At 35.9% G+C, this 15,161-nt stretch overlaps 1 protein-coding gene across 2 annotated transcripts; it reads right to left on the bottom strand.

Moving 5' to 3' along the window:
- Positions 1 to 1,504: 1,504 nt before the first annotated feature.
- On the bottom strand, positions 1,505 to 12,695 carry LOC125666592 (solute carrier family 22 member 21-like). Of its 2 annotated transcripts, XM_056151731.1 has the most exons (11): positions 9,828 to 9,955; positions 9,720 to 9,746; positions 8,517 to 8,684; positions 7,652 to 7,882; positions 7,309 to 7,511; positions 6,272 to 6,538; positions 5,335 to 5,469; positions 5,094 to 5,179; positions 4,517 to 4,628; positions 4,355 to 4,427; positions 1,505 to 2,120 (listed from the first exon to the last, which is right to left on the bottom strand). In XM_056151731.1, exons 3-11 carry the CDS (start codon positions 8,613 to 8,615, stop codon positions 1,977 to 1,979), a joined length of 1,350 nt encoding a protein of 449 aa, XP_056007706.1. In that variant the 5' UTR covers positions 8,616 to 8,684; positions 9,720 to 9,746; positions 9,828 to 9,955; the 3' UTR covers positions 1,505 to 1,976. The 2 variants fall into 2 exon arrangements, with proteins under 2 accessions (XP_056007706.1, XP_048755744.2); XM_048899787.2 differs by lacking the exons at positions 8,517 to 8,684; positions 9,720 to 9,746 and adding an exon at positions 12,304 to 12,695 and having other exon boundaries at positions 9,828 to 10,030.
- Positions 12,696 to 15,161: the final 2,466 nt, after the last annotated feature.

Here is a 15,161-nt window from a genome sequence, read left to right on the forward strand (position 1 = left end):
TTTTTTGGGGGGTAGGGGGGTCCCTTTTTTCTTGTTTTTTTTTTGTTTTTTTTTTTTAAATTTCTCGCAGTTTTCGATTTCGGACTTCTTCTTTTTTATTTCATTCTATATTTTCGTTTTAACATTACCGCATTTAATATTTTCGTTCTGTATTATCATCATTTTTATTTTTAAACAGTTGGGGGGTGGGTGGGTTTTTCCCCCTTTTTCTTGTTTTTTTTTTTTTTTAATTTCTCGCAGTTTTCTATTTCGGACTTTTTTTTTTTATTTCATTCTATATTTTTGTTTTAGCATTACCGCATTTAATATTTTCGTTCTGTTTACAATTTTTACCTCTATATGTAAGGTGTAATAATTTTATTATCATCATTTTTATTTCTAAACAGTTTGGGGGTTTGGGGGGTTTTTTTTCCCCCTTTTTTCTTGTTTTTTTTTTTTTTTTTTTTCCAAATGTCTCGCAGTTTTCGATTTCGGACCACTGTCTGTTATACGTTATTGATACAGGGGCGCGCTGTGAAGAGGAACCGGGGAGTAATTATTCTGACATTTTAAAATTGTAAAACTTTAGCCTACTCTGATTACACGATGGGGTGGCATGATCTTTATAAAGAAGCTGGACAGAATTTCTGAAAAGAAAGATAAAACCGGAGGAAAGGAAAGGGGAAAAAGTAGCAAAATATGTATTTGTAAAAGTTTCAGATAGACAGACGGGAAGAAAATAAAATATGTTCAAAACAACAGACTAACGATGAGTGGACCGCTACTACTGAGAACATTAAGGGGTACTGTGGAATAATTTTAATTCGTGGGGGCCAATGTTCGTGGGTAAGAAAAATTTCCCTGGTTCGTAGGGACGTAATTTCATGAGTAAGCGATAAGATGTCACAAGGAGAGATAACTCTACTTGGTTTAACAAATGTTCGAGGGGACGTAGATTCGTGAATAAGAGTGACCCACGAATATCAACCCCCCACGAATAATGAGATTCCACAGTATATTTTCATCCTTAATACAATGTGAAGAATTGAAATGTACAATAATGAACTAGTTCCATTGTTGTAATTTATCAATTTGGTTGATATATATTTCCCAAACAGAACACAGATTCTTAAAACAGTTTAAATTAATTTACTCGACATTTTGTATACAAATTCAGTATTTTCGGCAATAATTTTAAAAAATTGTTACCCCAGGTTTTCTTTTTTATTCCTAATTCTCCTTCAATATAGAAATCAAAAGTACTCTTCCCCAAAAAGCTGACATTTAATTCAATGAATGTATACATATTTCTGATAACGACAAAACATTTACCATTAGCCCCACACTCGATAGTTTACAACAGATACCCTCTCTTAAAAAAGTAAGATCAAAGAACTCCCAGCGTAGTTTCTTTGTAATGTGCATTAATATATGCGACAGGAAAAAAAATGCAAACTCCATACATTATCTAGGTTACAGAAACCTTTTTCAGATCATCCCAACATACTGATAGTAAATAAATCAATCAACAGCAATGGTTTACTAGAGATTTCAAACTTGACTACTAGTATTCACATCTAATTAAAATACTATTAGATCAATTAATAGCACTGATTTACAAGATATTTCAAAATTGAATACTAGTATTCACATCTAATCAAAATACTGATATAGTAAATAAATCAATTAATAGCACTGAATTACTAGACATTTCAAAATTGATTATTCATATCCCACCAAATTAATTAATAGTACCGGATTATATTTACTAAAGATTTCAAAATTGATATTTATATCTTATCAAATAACTGATAGTAAATAGAATAATTAATAACACTGAATTATTAGAGATTTCAAAAGTAATGAACCATGTCTTATCAAAATACTGATACTAGTAGGTGAGGGCTTAAATCAAAGAACTAACTTACTACAGAGGGTACAGAAACGAGGTGAATTTAATAGATATGAATGTATAGGTTATTTTGTAGGTGATATCTTTAATTCTTGGACGACTTGTCTAGATCCTCCACAGTGGTAGGTAGTTCTATGTCTTTTGTTTCTGGCAGACATAGGAATAAAAATGTGATCGACAAGCACAGCGCTCCAAACGTAACTCCTGGTCCCCATGGCACATAGATTGCCTGGAAAAACAAACAAACCGATTATGTCATTGTATCTATATGAAATCACAACACATAATGAACATGCAAACCGATATATAACTGTATCAAAATCATACAACAAGGACCCGAGATACGATATTATGGTGTTCTGTTGTCCGTCGGTCCGATAATGACTAGTTTATCCTCTTGCTTGTAGTCCTTTACTGATGTGGACTCAAACATAACTGTGTACTCCGATCTTGGGGGTGACAGAAACGGTAGCAGTGGAGATAAGGAAACTGTTTAGGGTCGAGGACTTCTTTTCCTTACATCCGCTCTCTCTGCATCTTTTTTCGGCACCATTCTAGTTGCTTGGATGGGATACCGGGGTGTCGGGTATTAAACGTCATACAGTCTTTGAAACTCTTGTGTGGTCTGCCTAGATTCCGCAGGTCTCTATTCACGAGAAGTCTAATACCCGTCACTCTGGTATCACGAGCTCTTTGGGCGGTCTGTGATCGTTCATTCGGATGACATGTCCAATCTAACATAGCTTTTACTTCAAGAATTTGGTGTCAATGTTAAAACATTCAATGTTTGTGACCCGGTCCTGCCAGTGAATGTGCAAATGGCCCTATCAAGACATCATGTTGGTGGGATAATTTTAACGGATAAAACAGGGAGTATTAAGGGCACTTACTTTTTTCTTCTTCTTAATTTTGAAAAATTATATCGAAAATTTGAATTGAAAACGTATTCGAAATTCTATTTGTTGTGATATATCAGATGTATGACTTACAAAGGAGAATTCGAATATTCCGCTGGCATGTGTAATACTTACAAAGGAGAACTCGAATATTCCGCTAGCATGTGTAATACTTACAAAGGAGAATTCGAATATTCCGCTGGCATGTGTAATACTTACAAAGGAGAACTCGAATATTCCGCTAGCATGTGTAATACTTACAAAGGAGAACTCGAATATTCCGCTGGCATGTGTAATACTTACAAAGGAGAACTCGAATATTCCGCTAGCATGTGTAATACTTACAAAGGAGAACTCGAATATTCCGCTGGCATGTGTAATACTTACAAAGGAGAACTCGAATATTCCGCTAGCATGTGTAATACTTACAAAGGAGAATTCGAATATTCCGCTGGCATGTGTAATACTTACAAAGGAGAACTCGAATATTCCGCTAGCATGTGTAATACTTACAAAGGAGAACTCGAATATTCCGCTGGCATGTGTAATACTTACAAAGGAGAACTCGAATATTCCGCTAGCATGTGTAATACTTACAAAGGAGAATTCGAATATTCCGCTGGCATGTGTAATACTTACAAAGGAGAATTCGAATATTCCGCTGGCATGTGTAATACTTACAAAGGAGAATTCGAATATTCCGCTGGCATGTGTAATACTTACAAAGGAGAATTCGAATATTCCGCTGGCATGTGTAATACTTACAAAGGAGAATTCGAATATTCCGCTGGCATGTGTAATACTTACAAAGGAGAATTCGAATATTCCGCTAGCATGTGTAATACTTACAAAGGAGAATTCGAATATTCCGCTGGCATGTGTAATACTTACAAAGGAGAATTCGAATATTCCGCTAGCATGTGTAATACTTACAAAGGAGAATTCGAATATTCCGCTGGCATGTGTAATACTTACAAAGGAGAACTCGAATATTCCGCTAGCATGTGTAATACTTACAAAGGAGAATTCGAATATTCCGCTGGCATGTGTAATACTTACAAAGGAGAATTCGAATATTCCGCTAGCATGTGTAATACTTACAAAGGAGAATTCGAATATTCCGCTGGCATGTGTAATACTTACAAAGGAGAACTCGAATATTCCGCTAGCATGTGTAATACTTACAAAGGAGAACTCGAATATTCCGCTGGCATGTGTAATACTTACAAAGGAGAACTCGAATATTCCGCTAGCATGTGTAATACTTACAAAGGAGAATTCGAATATTCCGCTGGCATGTGTAATACTTACAAAGGAGAATTCGAATATTCCGCTAGCATGTGTAATACTTACAAAGGAGAATTCGAATATTCCGCTAGCATGTGTAATACTTACAAAGGAGAATTCGAATATTCCGCTGGCATGTGTAATACTTACAAAGGAGAATTCGAATATTCCGCTGGCATGTGTAATACTTACAAAGGAGAATTCGAATATTCCGCTAGCATGTGTAATACTTACAAAGGAGAATTCGAATATTCCGCTGGCATGTGTAATATATACTTACTAAGGAAGATGCAAATGGTGACAAAACAGATCCAATCCTGGCGGCTGTTGATGCAAGACCGAGCCCTGTACTTCTACAGATAACAGAGGAAAATACGGATGAAGAAATATTCATGAAATCAAATTAAAGTGAGGTTCTCTGACAGACACACAATCGATTTACCTTAGATTGGTTGGATATAACTCTGGTGTGAAAAGAACCAGGCACGAGAATGCACCGGCAACACTAAACATTCCGAAGAGGCTAAAAATCAGCGACAGTGTGTCTGCATTGGCTGGAAACGAAGGGAATTTGTTAGTTTTAAAAGTATACAGGGGTTAGTCAAATGACAATCCCCATCTACCATTAAACACTTGTAAAAATGACACTCTAACATTTCTGCCATGGGATTCAAAATGAATAATGCTATTTTGTGGCGTTACAATATTCCTTTTCGTCTTTCTACGTTTATTAGAAAATAAAACAATGTGAACCATTAGGCATGCCATCTAAAGTGACTATATAGAGAATGTATGCTTGTATATTGCTCTGAAATACTTCAAATTTTGATAACAATTTTCCATATGTTCTATTGAAAACGCTATGGAATTACTAGTATACTTAGTTTTCCAAAATGTTTATAAATAAGCAACCCACGATTTAAACTTCTTCATACACACAACATGGATGCAATGTGTAAATTGATGAAAATGTCAAAGTAAAAGAAACTAATCCATGAAAGTTTTGCCGAAATTTATACCAGCATATTTCAAACTCAGGGCGGAGGCAATAAGCGACAATCCAGAGACGGTGAGGAAGCTAATGGTTGTATATCTCCGTCCTATCCTAAAAAGAAGACAGAAAAAATAAAAAAGAATAACAAACACAAAAGCAACAACAAAAATAGATGAAATAAAATCAGGCAAATAATCAACCTATTTCCAAATACTCCAGAATATCTGGATATTTTCCCGTACCCCAAAGTTTTCAAATCAACTTACCTTCTGAAAAGATACCAGGCGATGAATTGACTTGGAGACTCTGCTAGGGCAATGAGGAAGAAATTCAGATATATGTTTCCCGATAGACTGCTAGACATCAGGTAAAGACCGTAGTAAGATAGACTGACTGTGAACCTATGAAATGTATTGCAAAACAGGTAACGTTTGCCGAAAGTGAAACACTATTTGATACTTTTCAGCATATGAAAGGCGACAATAACGAACAGTGATCAATCTAATAACTCCTATAAGCAATACAAAATAGATAGTTGGGCAAACATGGACCCCTGAACACACCAGAGGTGGGATCAGGTGCCTAGGAGGAGTAAGCATCCCCTGTTGATCGATCACACCCGCCGTGATTAGCATTTTTCTTGGAAGTGAACTTTTTTTTCTTATCACCTATAGTATCACTTTATTTATCGGGATGTATAAAATATATTCGTTACATCATGATTCAAATGAAACCAATTTAACAAACACTATTATAACTTGATTCATAAAACAGGCATTTAAAACTTTTCCCATAAATTCATATACACATGTACTACCATGAAATATACATTTGCAAATATTGCAGTCTTGATTTCTAACTTTTTTGCCTAATGTACGAATTGGTTAGATGTTTGTTGTACATCTGAACATTATTTTGATATTGAGTAAGTATATGTATTGCATGTAAAACTTATATGGTACCAATTTTGATGCACCAGATGCGCATTTCAACGAATAATGTCTCTTCAGTGATGCTCAACCGAAATATTGGAAATCCGTAATAACAATGAAGTTTTAGAGCTATTATAGGGAAAAGCAGTGTGCCCAAAAAAAAAAGTGGACTCAAATTCGTCTAAGGATAAGAGCTATGCGTGAGGAAGGTAATCCTTAATTTTGAAATGAATTTCTAATTGCATGTTATTTTGGATGTTAAAATACTTACCAAGCTGACCAGATGACAAGAGAAATTAAGAAAATTCTTTTCCTTCGAACAATATCCAAGATATTGTATTTCTCTTCACCAGGAACGTGGGAACAATCTGGCGTCTGTTCCGATCCCACAATTAGTTGTTCACTCTCAGGTAAATAAAAGCGGCTGAGTATTTTCTCGGGATCCTTTTTATTCCATCTCGCTGCTCTGTGTATCCATACTTTTATTTCGTCCATTTTCCCGTTTGCCACCAACCACCGTAACGATTCGTGCTGTATCCTGAATGTAAACAGTTACTATGAAGGGTTTTTTACCGTTTATATCGCAAATCAAAAGCGTTTGTCTGTCTGAGCTTACAAAACAATATTTTCATATCTTTAATTTGATACTGGGGTGACACATGTACCATATAGAGGCCAGCTTTCGTCATGCCTATTGCAACGAGACAGGTAATTCGTATTTATACTCAAGTTGTTTGGTCAATGTCATGACATACCTTTCTTAAATAGAACTCCAGGATCATTTGTGTTTCAGAATTAATCCATACAGAATATTATCGCAACAAAAATAGATATCATGTTGTTACGGAGAGTAATAATGAAAAGGATGGGAATGAAAAGGATGAACACTCTAATAAACCATATTAACAATACAAATCGAAACGAGGGCAAACACAGATCCCTGGAAACACAAGCGGTGGGATCAGATGTCTAGGAGTAAGCGGTTATCATGGATCTGCTTCAGCTGGGCAGGCAATGATAACTGTGTGCATATTTCGAGTTTGCCCTCAACCATCATACCCTACATTCTATGTTTCGCAATGAACTTTCATGAAAAGGTGTGGGAATTATGAGATTGATCACTGTTCGTTATCTTCACCTTGCATAAGGAACAGTGATTCATAGAATGATAAATAATACTTCACGTAATATTTCATCAAGATTCGCTTTTAAAATTGGACTTTTCATCTGAAATAATTGCATGAAGTATGTTTTTTGTAAGAGACATTTCTTTGGAGTAAGAATTTCTGAAATCTAGCTGACACTCACCAGTGTGTACCAAGACAATGTATCCCTAAAAGACCCGCTAATAGCTGTAGGTACCTCCAAGAATGGTTCTGAAAGAGCCACGCAAACAGGGAGAGTGTAGCTACACTGAAAGACCACATCAGTGCACCTATCAAAGTGCACGTGGCTCTGAATTCTGTTGGAAACATTTCAATGACGAGAGAACCTTGTGCCATTTGGATTCCCTAAAAATTAAAACAAAATTGGAAGAATATCATCGATTTTTAAAAGTACATCTACAATGTCGTTACGAGAGTTATGTTTCTTTTCGTATAACAGCTACAATTAATAAAATCCACGATAACTACTACTGGATTAAATTTACCTGCTGAAATGCACCAATCATCAATCGAAGAATAACAAACAACACAAAATGAGTGGTGACGGAAAGGCCTATAGAACAGGCAGTCATTGCTATGAAACAGACACACGTGACACCATGTCTACCATATCTGTCCACCATTATAGAGAACGCTACGGCTCCCAACATTTGACCCACCATTACCATGGCAGTGGACATCTGTCCCAAAGTTTCGCGGTCACAAACCAGGTCCCACTACAACAACAAGATGAAAGTAATCTCGTGTAACCATGGGTAGCCATGTTTTGTTATTCCATTAAACTTTTATTATCTGTTTAAAAACACAATAACTACGAATTAAGCATATATTTGGAGTTCATAATGAAATGCTATTTTTTAAATCGATGTTTCATATTGTTCGCTATTACAATATTATGAAAGGTGAAGATAACGAACGGTAATCGATCTCACAACTCCTACACTGTACAAGCAATACAAAATAGATAGTTGGGCAAACACGGACCCCTGGACACACCAGAGGTGGGATCAGGTGCCGAGGAGGAGTAAGCATCTCCTGTCGACCGGTTACACCCGCCGTGAGCCCTATATCCTGATGAGGTAAACGGAGTTATCCGTAGTGAAAATCAGTGCGCAATGAATTTTCAAAAAGAAATATAACTATTTGAAAGTATCAGAAAAAACGGGAAACTGGGAAGCGAGAAAATCCGTAGACAAAATCAGCATGTTAAGAAGGCCTAACAATTAGTATGAAACACATCAGATAGCTTTAAACTCAGTGGAAGTTTGCATTTGCAAATTAGATCGTTAAAATGTCTATAGAATTTGCGAAATGTTGTCTTTACCAGACTGTTGAGATCTCTGTACATACTATTAATTTCTTTGTCAACAGCTTGCCTTGCTTTGAAAATTGATCATACGCAGACCGTGCCCTCCTGTATCGAATCAGTTGAAAGAGAAAACACCACATGCAGGTGATTATGAAGAGTTGTCAATGGAGAAACTGAAGATATTTTGGTTGTTAGTTTGCCGTTGATGTCTATGTTCAAGAAAATATCCAAATATGTATATAACTGAAGATATCAATTGTGTTCATTATTGAAAAATATCAATGGAAAACATTGATTGAAAATGGCATTTAAATACCGTCTGCTGTATATCTGTACGCACTAAACTTTAAGGTTTAAGGAATTGTCTTCATTGTTAAGTTGGATTTTTAAAATCTTTTATTCAAATGTGAAAGTGTTTAGCTTTACAATGGTATTCAACTTTCCAGATTGTAATAGTTCAAACCACAATGATATAACCCCACCCCACCAATTACAGACAACCAATAGCTGGTTCCTATATGGAATTGGGACTTGCGTGTTTTTTCCCTATGAAAGTTGTCAAATATGTCAACTTTCCAGGCAGTTTTTTGACGAGAAATTGTGATAGTAGGTCACAAACGAGTTTCATTTGGGGTCAAGATTGAGAAACACATAACATTCTTAGTAACTGGTTACAATGGCTCAGTAGTTAATAGCTTTCGTTTCCTAATCGGGAAATCATGAGATCAAGTCGCACCCGTGCCAAGGCCGCGTCAAATCTACACCGACGTAAGTATAAGTAGTGATTGCGCGGAATTTAGAAGCTAGAATTACGACCCCCCGTGTCAATGCAGGCGTTCATTGATGTCATTTTAAAGGAGGTTGTGGCAAGCTTTCATACTATCAAACACCCTAACTGCTAAGGCCCGGGGCGCCATGTGTAAATCTAGATTTATTGTCCGTCAAATACAACTGGTGACGTCTCAATATAAATGAAAAATTTCGAAGGGAATTAAACAAAGAAAGCAATGTCATAATTTGCTTGTGGAGGGATCAAAATACCGAAGATTAACATGTCTTACTCTGGTCAGGTTGAATGCATGTTTTAGTTTCTGAAACCAAGCATTTATGATACATAATAGGTGTGGGATAATTGAACGAAAATCGCAAGGAAGTTCAGGTACTGATGATTTCCTACATCGTAAATTCCTAATCCATTGCTAAATCAATCAACCATCAACATATACCTAAGTACACTTACTTACACTTTTTGTTATTCATGCATCTTCTTTCTAATAATAAAAAGAATTACCTTTAAATTAATAAAGAATGTGTTCAATTTACTTGGAATTGAATGCGTATGAAATAATTACCTCAGTAACAACTGTTTGTGGGCCCTCGTACATGTACCCATATGGACAGGGGGCAGCTGTAGACTCAGATTCATTCAATAGTGAAGTAGATCTAAACGTGACGTCACAGCTCTGCGGTTCTGTGATTATCGTAGTATTTGTTATGATGGAATGATTCGAGGACGGCTCGGTAAAATTCTGACACTGGAAGTTCGGGGGATATCCTGCAAACGACATTGGTAAACATATATCAGGAGACCTATTCATTGTGATCCGTTAGGAATTCGTATATCTTTGGAAAAAAATGTAGATCTTTATTATTTTGAAAATAATATAACAAATAAGCGAAGAGGTTCATAGACCTGTCTACAATAAAAGAAAAATGATCAATCTCATAACTCTTATAAGCAATACAAAATAGATAATTGGGCAAACACGGACCCTTGGACACACCAGAGGTGGGATCAGGTGCCTAGGAGGAATAAGCATCCCCTGTCCACTGGTCACACCCGCCATGAGCCTTATATCTTGATTAGGTAAACTGAGTTATCCGTAGTCAAAATCAGTGTGCCAAGAACGGCCTAACAATCGGTATGAAACAAGTTAGAGAGCAACCCTAACTCCCCGAATTGGAATTATAAGAATTCACACTTTTATTCAGTTTGTGAGTAAAATGTCCAGAGTATACATATCGATACATTTTTCATATATAATGTTTAATACTATAATAAAAACCAGTATGTGAAATATATTCAATGCATGTGGAAATTAAAAGTGTGATATGTTGATATAGACGCGAGGAGTAAAGATATGGATTTGGTAGAACATCTACCTGATCTTGCAATGTATCTCTGTAAAAAAATGTTTTTGATGTTTTAGAATCCAGTACAATTATGGTGACTCATATTTATTCGTCCCATTGGTGTGGATATCAAAGGTGAAGATAAAGAACAGTGACCAATCTCATAACTCCTATAAGTAATACAAAGTAGATAGTTGGGCAAACACGGACCCCTGGACACCCCCCAGAGCTGGGATCAGGTGCGTAGGAGGAGTAAGCATCCCCTGTCGACCGGTCACACTCGCCGTGAGCCGTATATCCTGATCAGGAAAAAGGAGTTATCCGTAGTCAAAATCAGTGTGCAAAGAACAGCCTAACAATCGGTATAAAATGTTTTTAAAACTGAAGAATTTCGTCTTTTGATAGGGAACTTGAAGTTGGATTAGCAAATGTGGAATGAAAGCTATATTCGTTTAAGATACATTTCTAATGATAATTGATTGATTGTATATTGTTTAACGTCCCGCACAATAATATTCCACTCATACCGATACGTCAATTAGTAATTATGAACCTTAAATGTTACAACCTCAACTTATACGTACTTCCCATGATACGAAAATATCTAAGTACGGAGCATGTGGAGGACTCCGGTGTCCTTTAAAGAAGTTCAATAGGATGTAGATGTAAATTGTCTGTTGATGTATATTTGGTGGACATTTTTATTTTTTGGTGACATCTTTGTGTATTGCGGGGAAACGTCTCATAATATCAACATTAGTCCCATGTGGACTTGTGAAATTTTCAAAACATTCTCGAGTGGGACGTTAAAGAATATAAAATCAATCAATCCATGTAGAATTGTAGGATTTTCCACTGTTCTACATTGTCGTTGCACCCGTGTGGAAAATTAATACCCATTGTCTTGATCCTGGGATCTCGTAGTTAACGAATAGGGCTAGAGTTAGGTTCTTATATGATGGTATCCCCCCCCCCCCAGATTTCTTACCCTCCTGGACAAAATGAAAGGTGAAGATAATTAAGAGTGATCAATCTCATAACTCCTATAAGAAATACGAAAAGAGTTGGGCAAACAGTGACACCTGGACATGCCAGAGGTGGGATCAGGTGTCTAGGAGGAGTAAGCATCCCCTCTTGACCGGTCACGACCGCCGTGATGATCCTTGTTTATAGAGAAGATAATTACATATATCATTGAAACTGATGTCCCGATATTCTTTTATTTGGTGACCCCTTAGTTTCTTAGGCGTATATCAGTCCACAAAAGGTAGATAATGTTAGAACTTTACATAGGTTCTGTTATTAAAACTTCGCCCATTGAGATTACAAATACATGAATTCCTGTTGATCAAAATATCATATGTTTTACAGGTACAGTTTTTGACAAAACGTTTAGAGACGGAACGCATACTAGTTTTCTCCGAAAAAGAATCATATAAAATGTATCAATGAAACTTTGCATTCTTTTTATTTACCTGCATTGGATCACGTCTCATTGATATGCACGGGTCATCTAATCAAACGAGACACGAAACGGATAATTTGACGACTGTACATGTAAAGAATCTTGGATACGTTGAAGGATAATTCGACTAGGTGACTGGGATCATCAGCAGTAGTGAGGTTCTTACCTATACATACAAAGATAAGGACGGGGTAGGTGACTGAGGTCATCAGGAGTAGTGAGGTTCTTACCTATGAATACGTATATAAGGACGGGGTAGGTGACTGGGATCATCATCAGTAGCGAGTAGAGGTATTGACACACCTGGTAAGGTCCGTAGGGCCCAAGGTCGTGGAAGATACTGTCCACATCTGCTGACTGTACTCGCGTGGTCATTTCCGGTGTCGTGAAAATTGAGTTCTTGTCATCTATCCGATAACGGTGTACCATTTAGTAAGAAAATTACAAATTGTCAGGCATTACTGTCTGAAAAATTCAGAATATTCGGTGATTCGAAATGGATAAATATTTATAAATGTAAAACTTATACGGTACCAATTTTGATGCACCAGATGCGCATTTCGACAAATAATGTCTCTTCAGTGATGCTCAACCGAAATGTTTGAAATCCGAAATAACTATGAAGTTTTAGATCTAAATATAGCCCAAAACAGCGTGCCAAACAAGTGGAGCCAAATTCGTCCAAGGATAAGAGCTATGCATGAGGGAGATAATCCTTAATTTTGAAATGAATTTCTAAATTTTATAACAGCAATTAAATATACATCCGTATTTTCAAGCTAGTAACGAAATACTTAGCTACTGGGCTGTAGAGACCCTCGGGGACTAACAGTCCACCAGCAGAGGCCTCGACCCAGGGGTCATAATGTAAAACTTATACAGTACCAATTTTGATGCACCAGATGCGCATTTCGACAAATAATGTCTCTTCAGTGATGCTCAACCGAAATGTTTGAAATCCGAAATAACTATGAAGTTTTAGATCTAAATATAGCCAAAAACAACGTGCCAAAAAAAGTGGAGCCAAATTCATCCAAGGATAACAGCTATGCATGAGGGAGATAATCCTTAATTTTGAAATGAATTTCTAAATTTTATAACAGCAATTAAATATACATCCGTATTTTCAAGCTAGTAACGAAGTACTTAGCTACTGGGCTGTAGAGACCCTCGGGGACTAACAGTCCACCAGCAGAGGCCTCGACCCAGGGGTCATAATGTAAAACTTATACAGTACCAATTTTGATGGAACAGATGCGCATTTCGACATATAATGTCTCTTCAGATTTCTAAAGATTTGAAAGACAAACAAATAGCGGAATTCAGTTATAAGTTATTGAATAACATATTATGTAATAATGCATATATTAGCAAATGGAAAAAAGATGTAGAGAATGAATGTATACATTGTAAGCAAGTTGAGACTACAAAACATTTGATTTACGAGTGTGATAATGTTTTAAATATATGGAACACTGTGAGCAGTTATCTATCCTTCAAAGTTCAATGGACACACATTGTTGTTGGATTTTTTTCTAGAACTAAATGATAAAACCAAATCCTTAAATTTACTTATATAGCCTATAGAATATACAAACATAAAATGTTATGTAGATTAGATTCTTAAAACGACTTTTAATATGTATAATCGTGTTAAAAAATCATTATGTTTCTATACACCAGTATTGAAGTATATAAATGGAAAAGAAGATAATTTTTTTTAACATCTTTGTAAATTAATATAACTTGACTACTGTGAAGAGACCAGTATATACTATCCTTAAATATCTATCATTATAACTATGCGGTCAACTTAGGACTACATTGTTTATATATTATTCCTTGAGTAATTTCTGTGTTATTCTACTGTTGATATATCTACATCAACGTTGTATATGATATTTCTTTGACTTCGAAAAATATTTGTTATTATACATATAGTGATATTATGTATTTTCATATAAATTATATATATGCCTTAAATAAAATAATATTATAATAAAATACATTTCGGTTGAGCATCACTGAAGAGACATTATTTGTCGGAATGCGCATCTGGTGCATCAAAATTGGTACCGTATAAGTTTTACATTCAATCCAATGGGCCCCTGGCACCATTGATGATAATTATGCAGGAGTATCCAAGGATATTTTATCCCAAATAATAATATGTATACTTTCTAATAAATGATGAAATTATAAAAAAAAAAAAAAAAATTACAAAGGGTTCTGTAAACGGCCCATCTTTGATATATAATTTTTTGAAAATAATCCTGAACAGATACTTACCGTCCATCCTAAAAGTAATATTGATGCAAAGAAATACTTATCGTGTGTACGTATATATACTACTGCCACGAAGGTATTTTGCATAATACATGAATGTACATGTACTTATATCTGTTTATCGGTCACTGACACAGAGGGAGAACTAAAGAATTGGGCTACAGAAAACATTAAAATTCCAAGCACGATTGCGATTAACAGAAACTCTTTGCATAAATGAAAATGTTCGTGTCTGAAATTTTTCAAACACTGATCATGTTTACGTGAGATGCAATGAAATACTTGTTCTGTGAATATATTGGGATTGGGGTCAATTACATTGCAAAGTAATTACACATGTACACATAATTATATTCCAACGTTAACATTGCAAAGTAATTACATATCATTATATTCCAACGTTAACATTGCATATGCTGTGTATGTCTCTCAACCGACACAATTATCATTATTATTATCAATTGTTATTTCAGTTTGACATTTATTTCGGACACGACATAGTCCGGACATTATGATACGATTTATGGGAGGTGGGACCAGGTGCTTAGGCGAATTGAGCATCCCCTGTCGACCGGTCACGCCCGTCGTGATCTCTTTATCTTGATCTGGTAAACGGAGTTATCCGTAGTCGAAATCAGTGTACCAAGAACGGTCTAACAAACGATATGAAACACGTCGGACAGCATTTGATCCAATGACAGGCTGTATAGGCAAACTAGATCGATATAACGACCATAGAATTTGCAAAATGCTGACTTCAAGCGAGACTGTTGAAACACTGTAACATAAACCTGTTTGTCAG

Source organism: Ostrea edulis, chromosome 10, assembly GCF_947568905.1.
Source record: "Ostrea edulis chromosome 10, xbOstEdul1.1, whole genome shotgun sequence".
Lineage (NCBI taxonomy): Eukaryota > Metazoa > Mollusca > Bivalvia > Ostreida > Ostreidae > Ostrea > Ostrea edulis.

Coding starts and splice junctions, on each gene's coding strand:
- LOC125666592 (XM_048899787.2), bottom strand. CDS start 12,502: ATGGTACACCGTTATCGGATAGATGACAAGAACTCAATTTTCACGACA. Junction 5,470..6,271: donor CTTGTCATCTGGTCAGCTTG/GTAAGTATTTTA, acceptor TACATTTCATAG/GTTCACAGTCAGTCTATCTT. Junction 5,180..5,334: donor GCCTGGTATCTTTTCAGAAG/GTAAGTTGATTT, acceptor TCTTCTTTTTAG/GATAGGACGGAGATATACAA.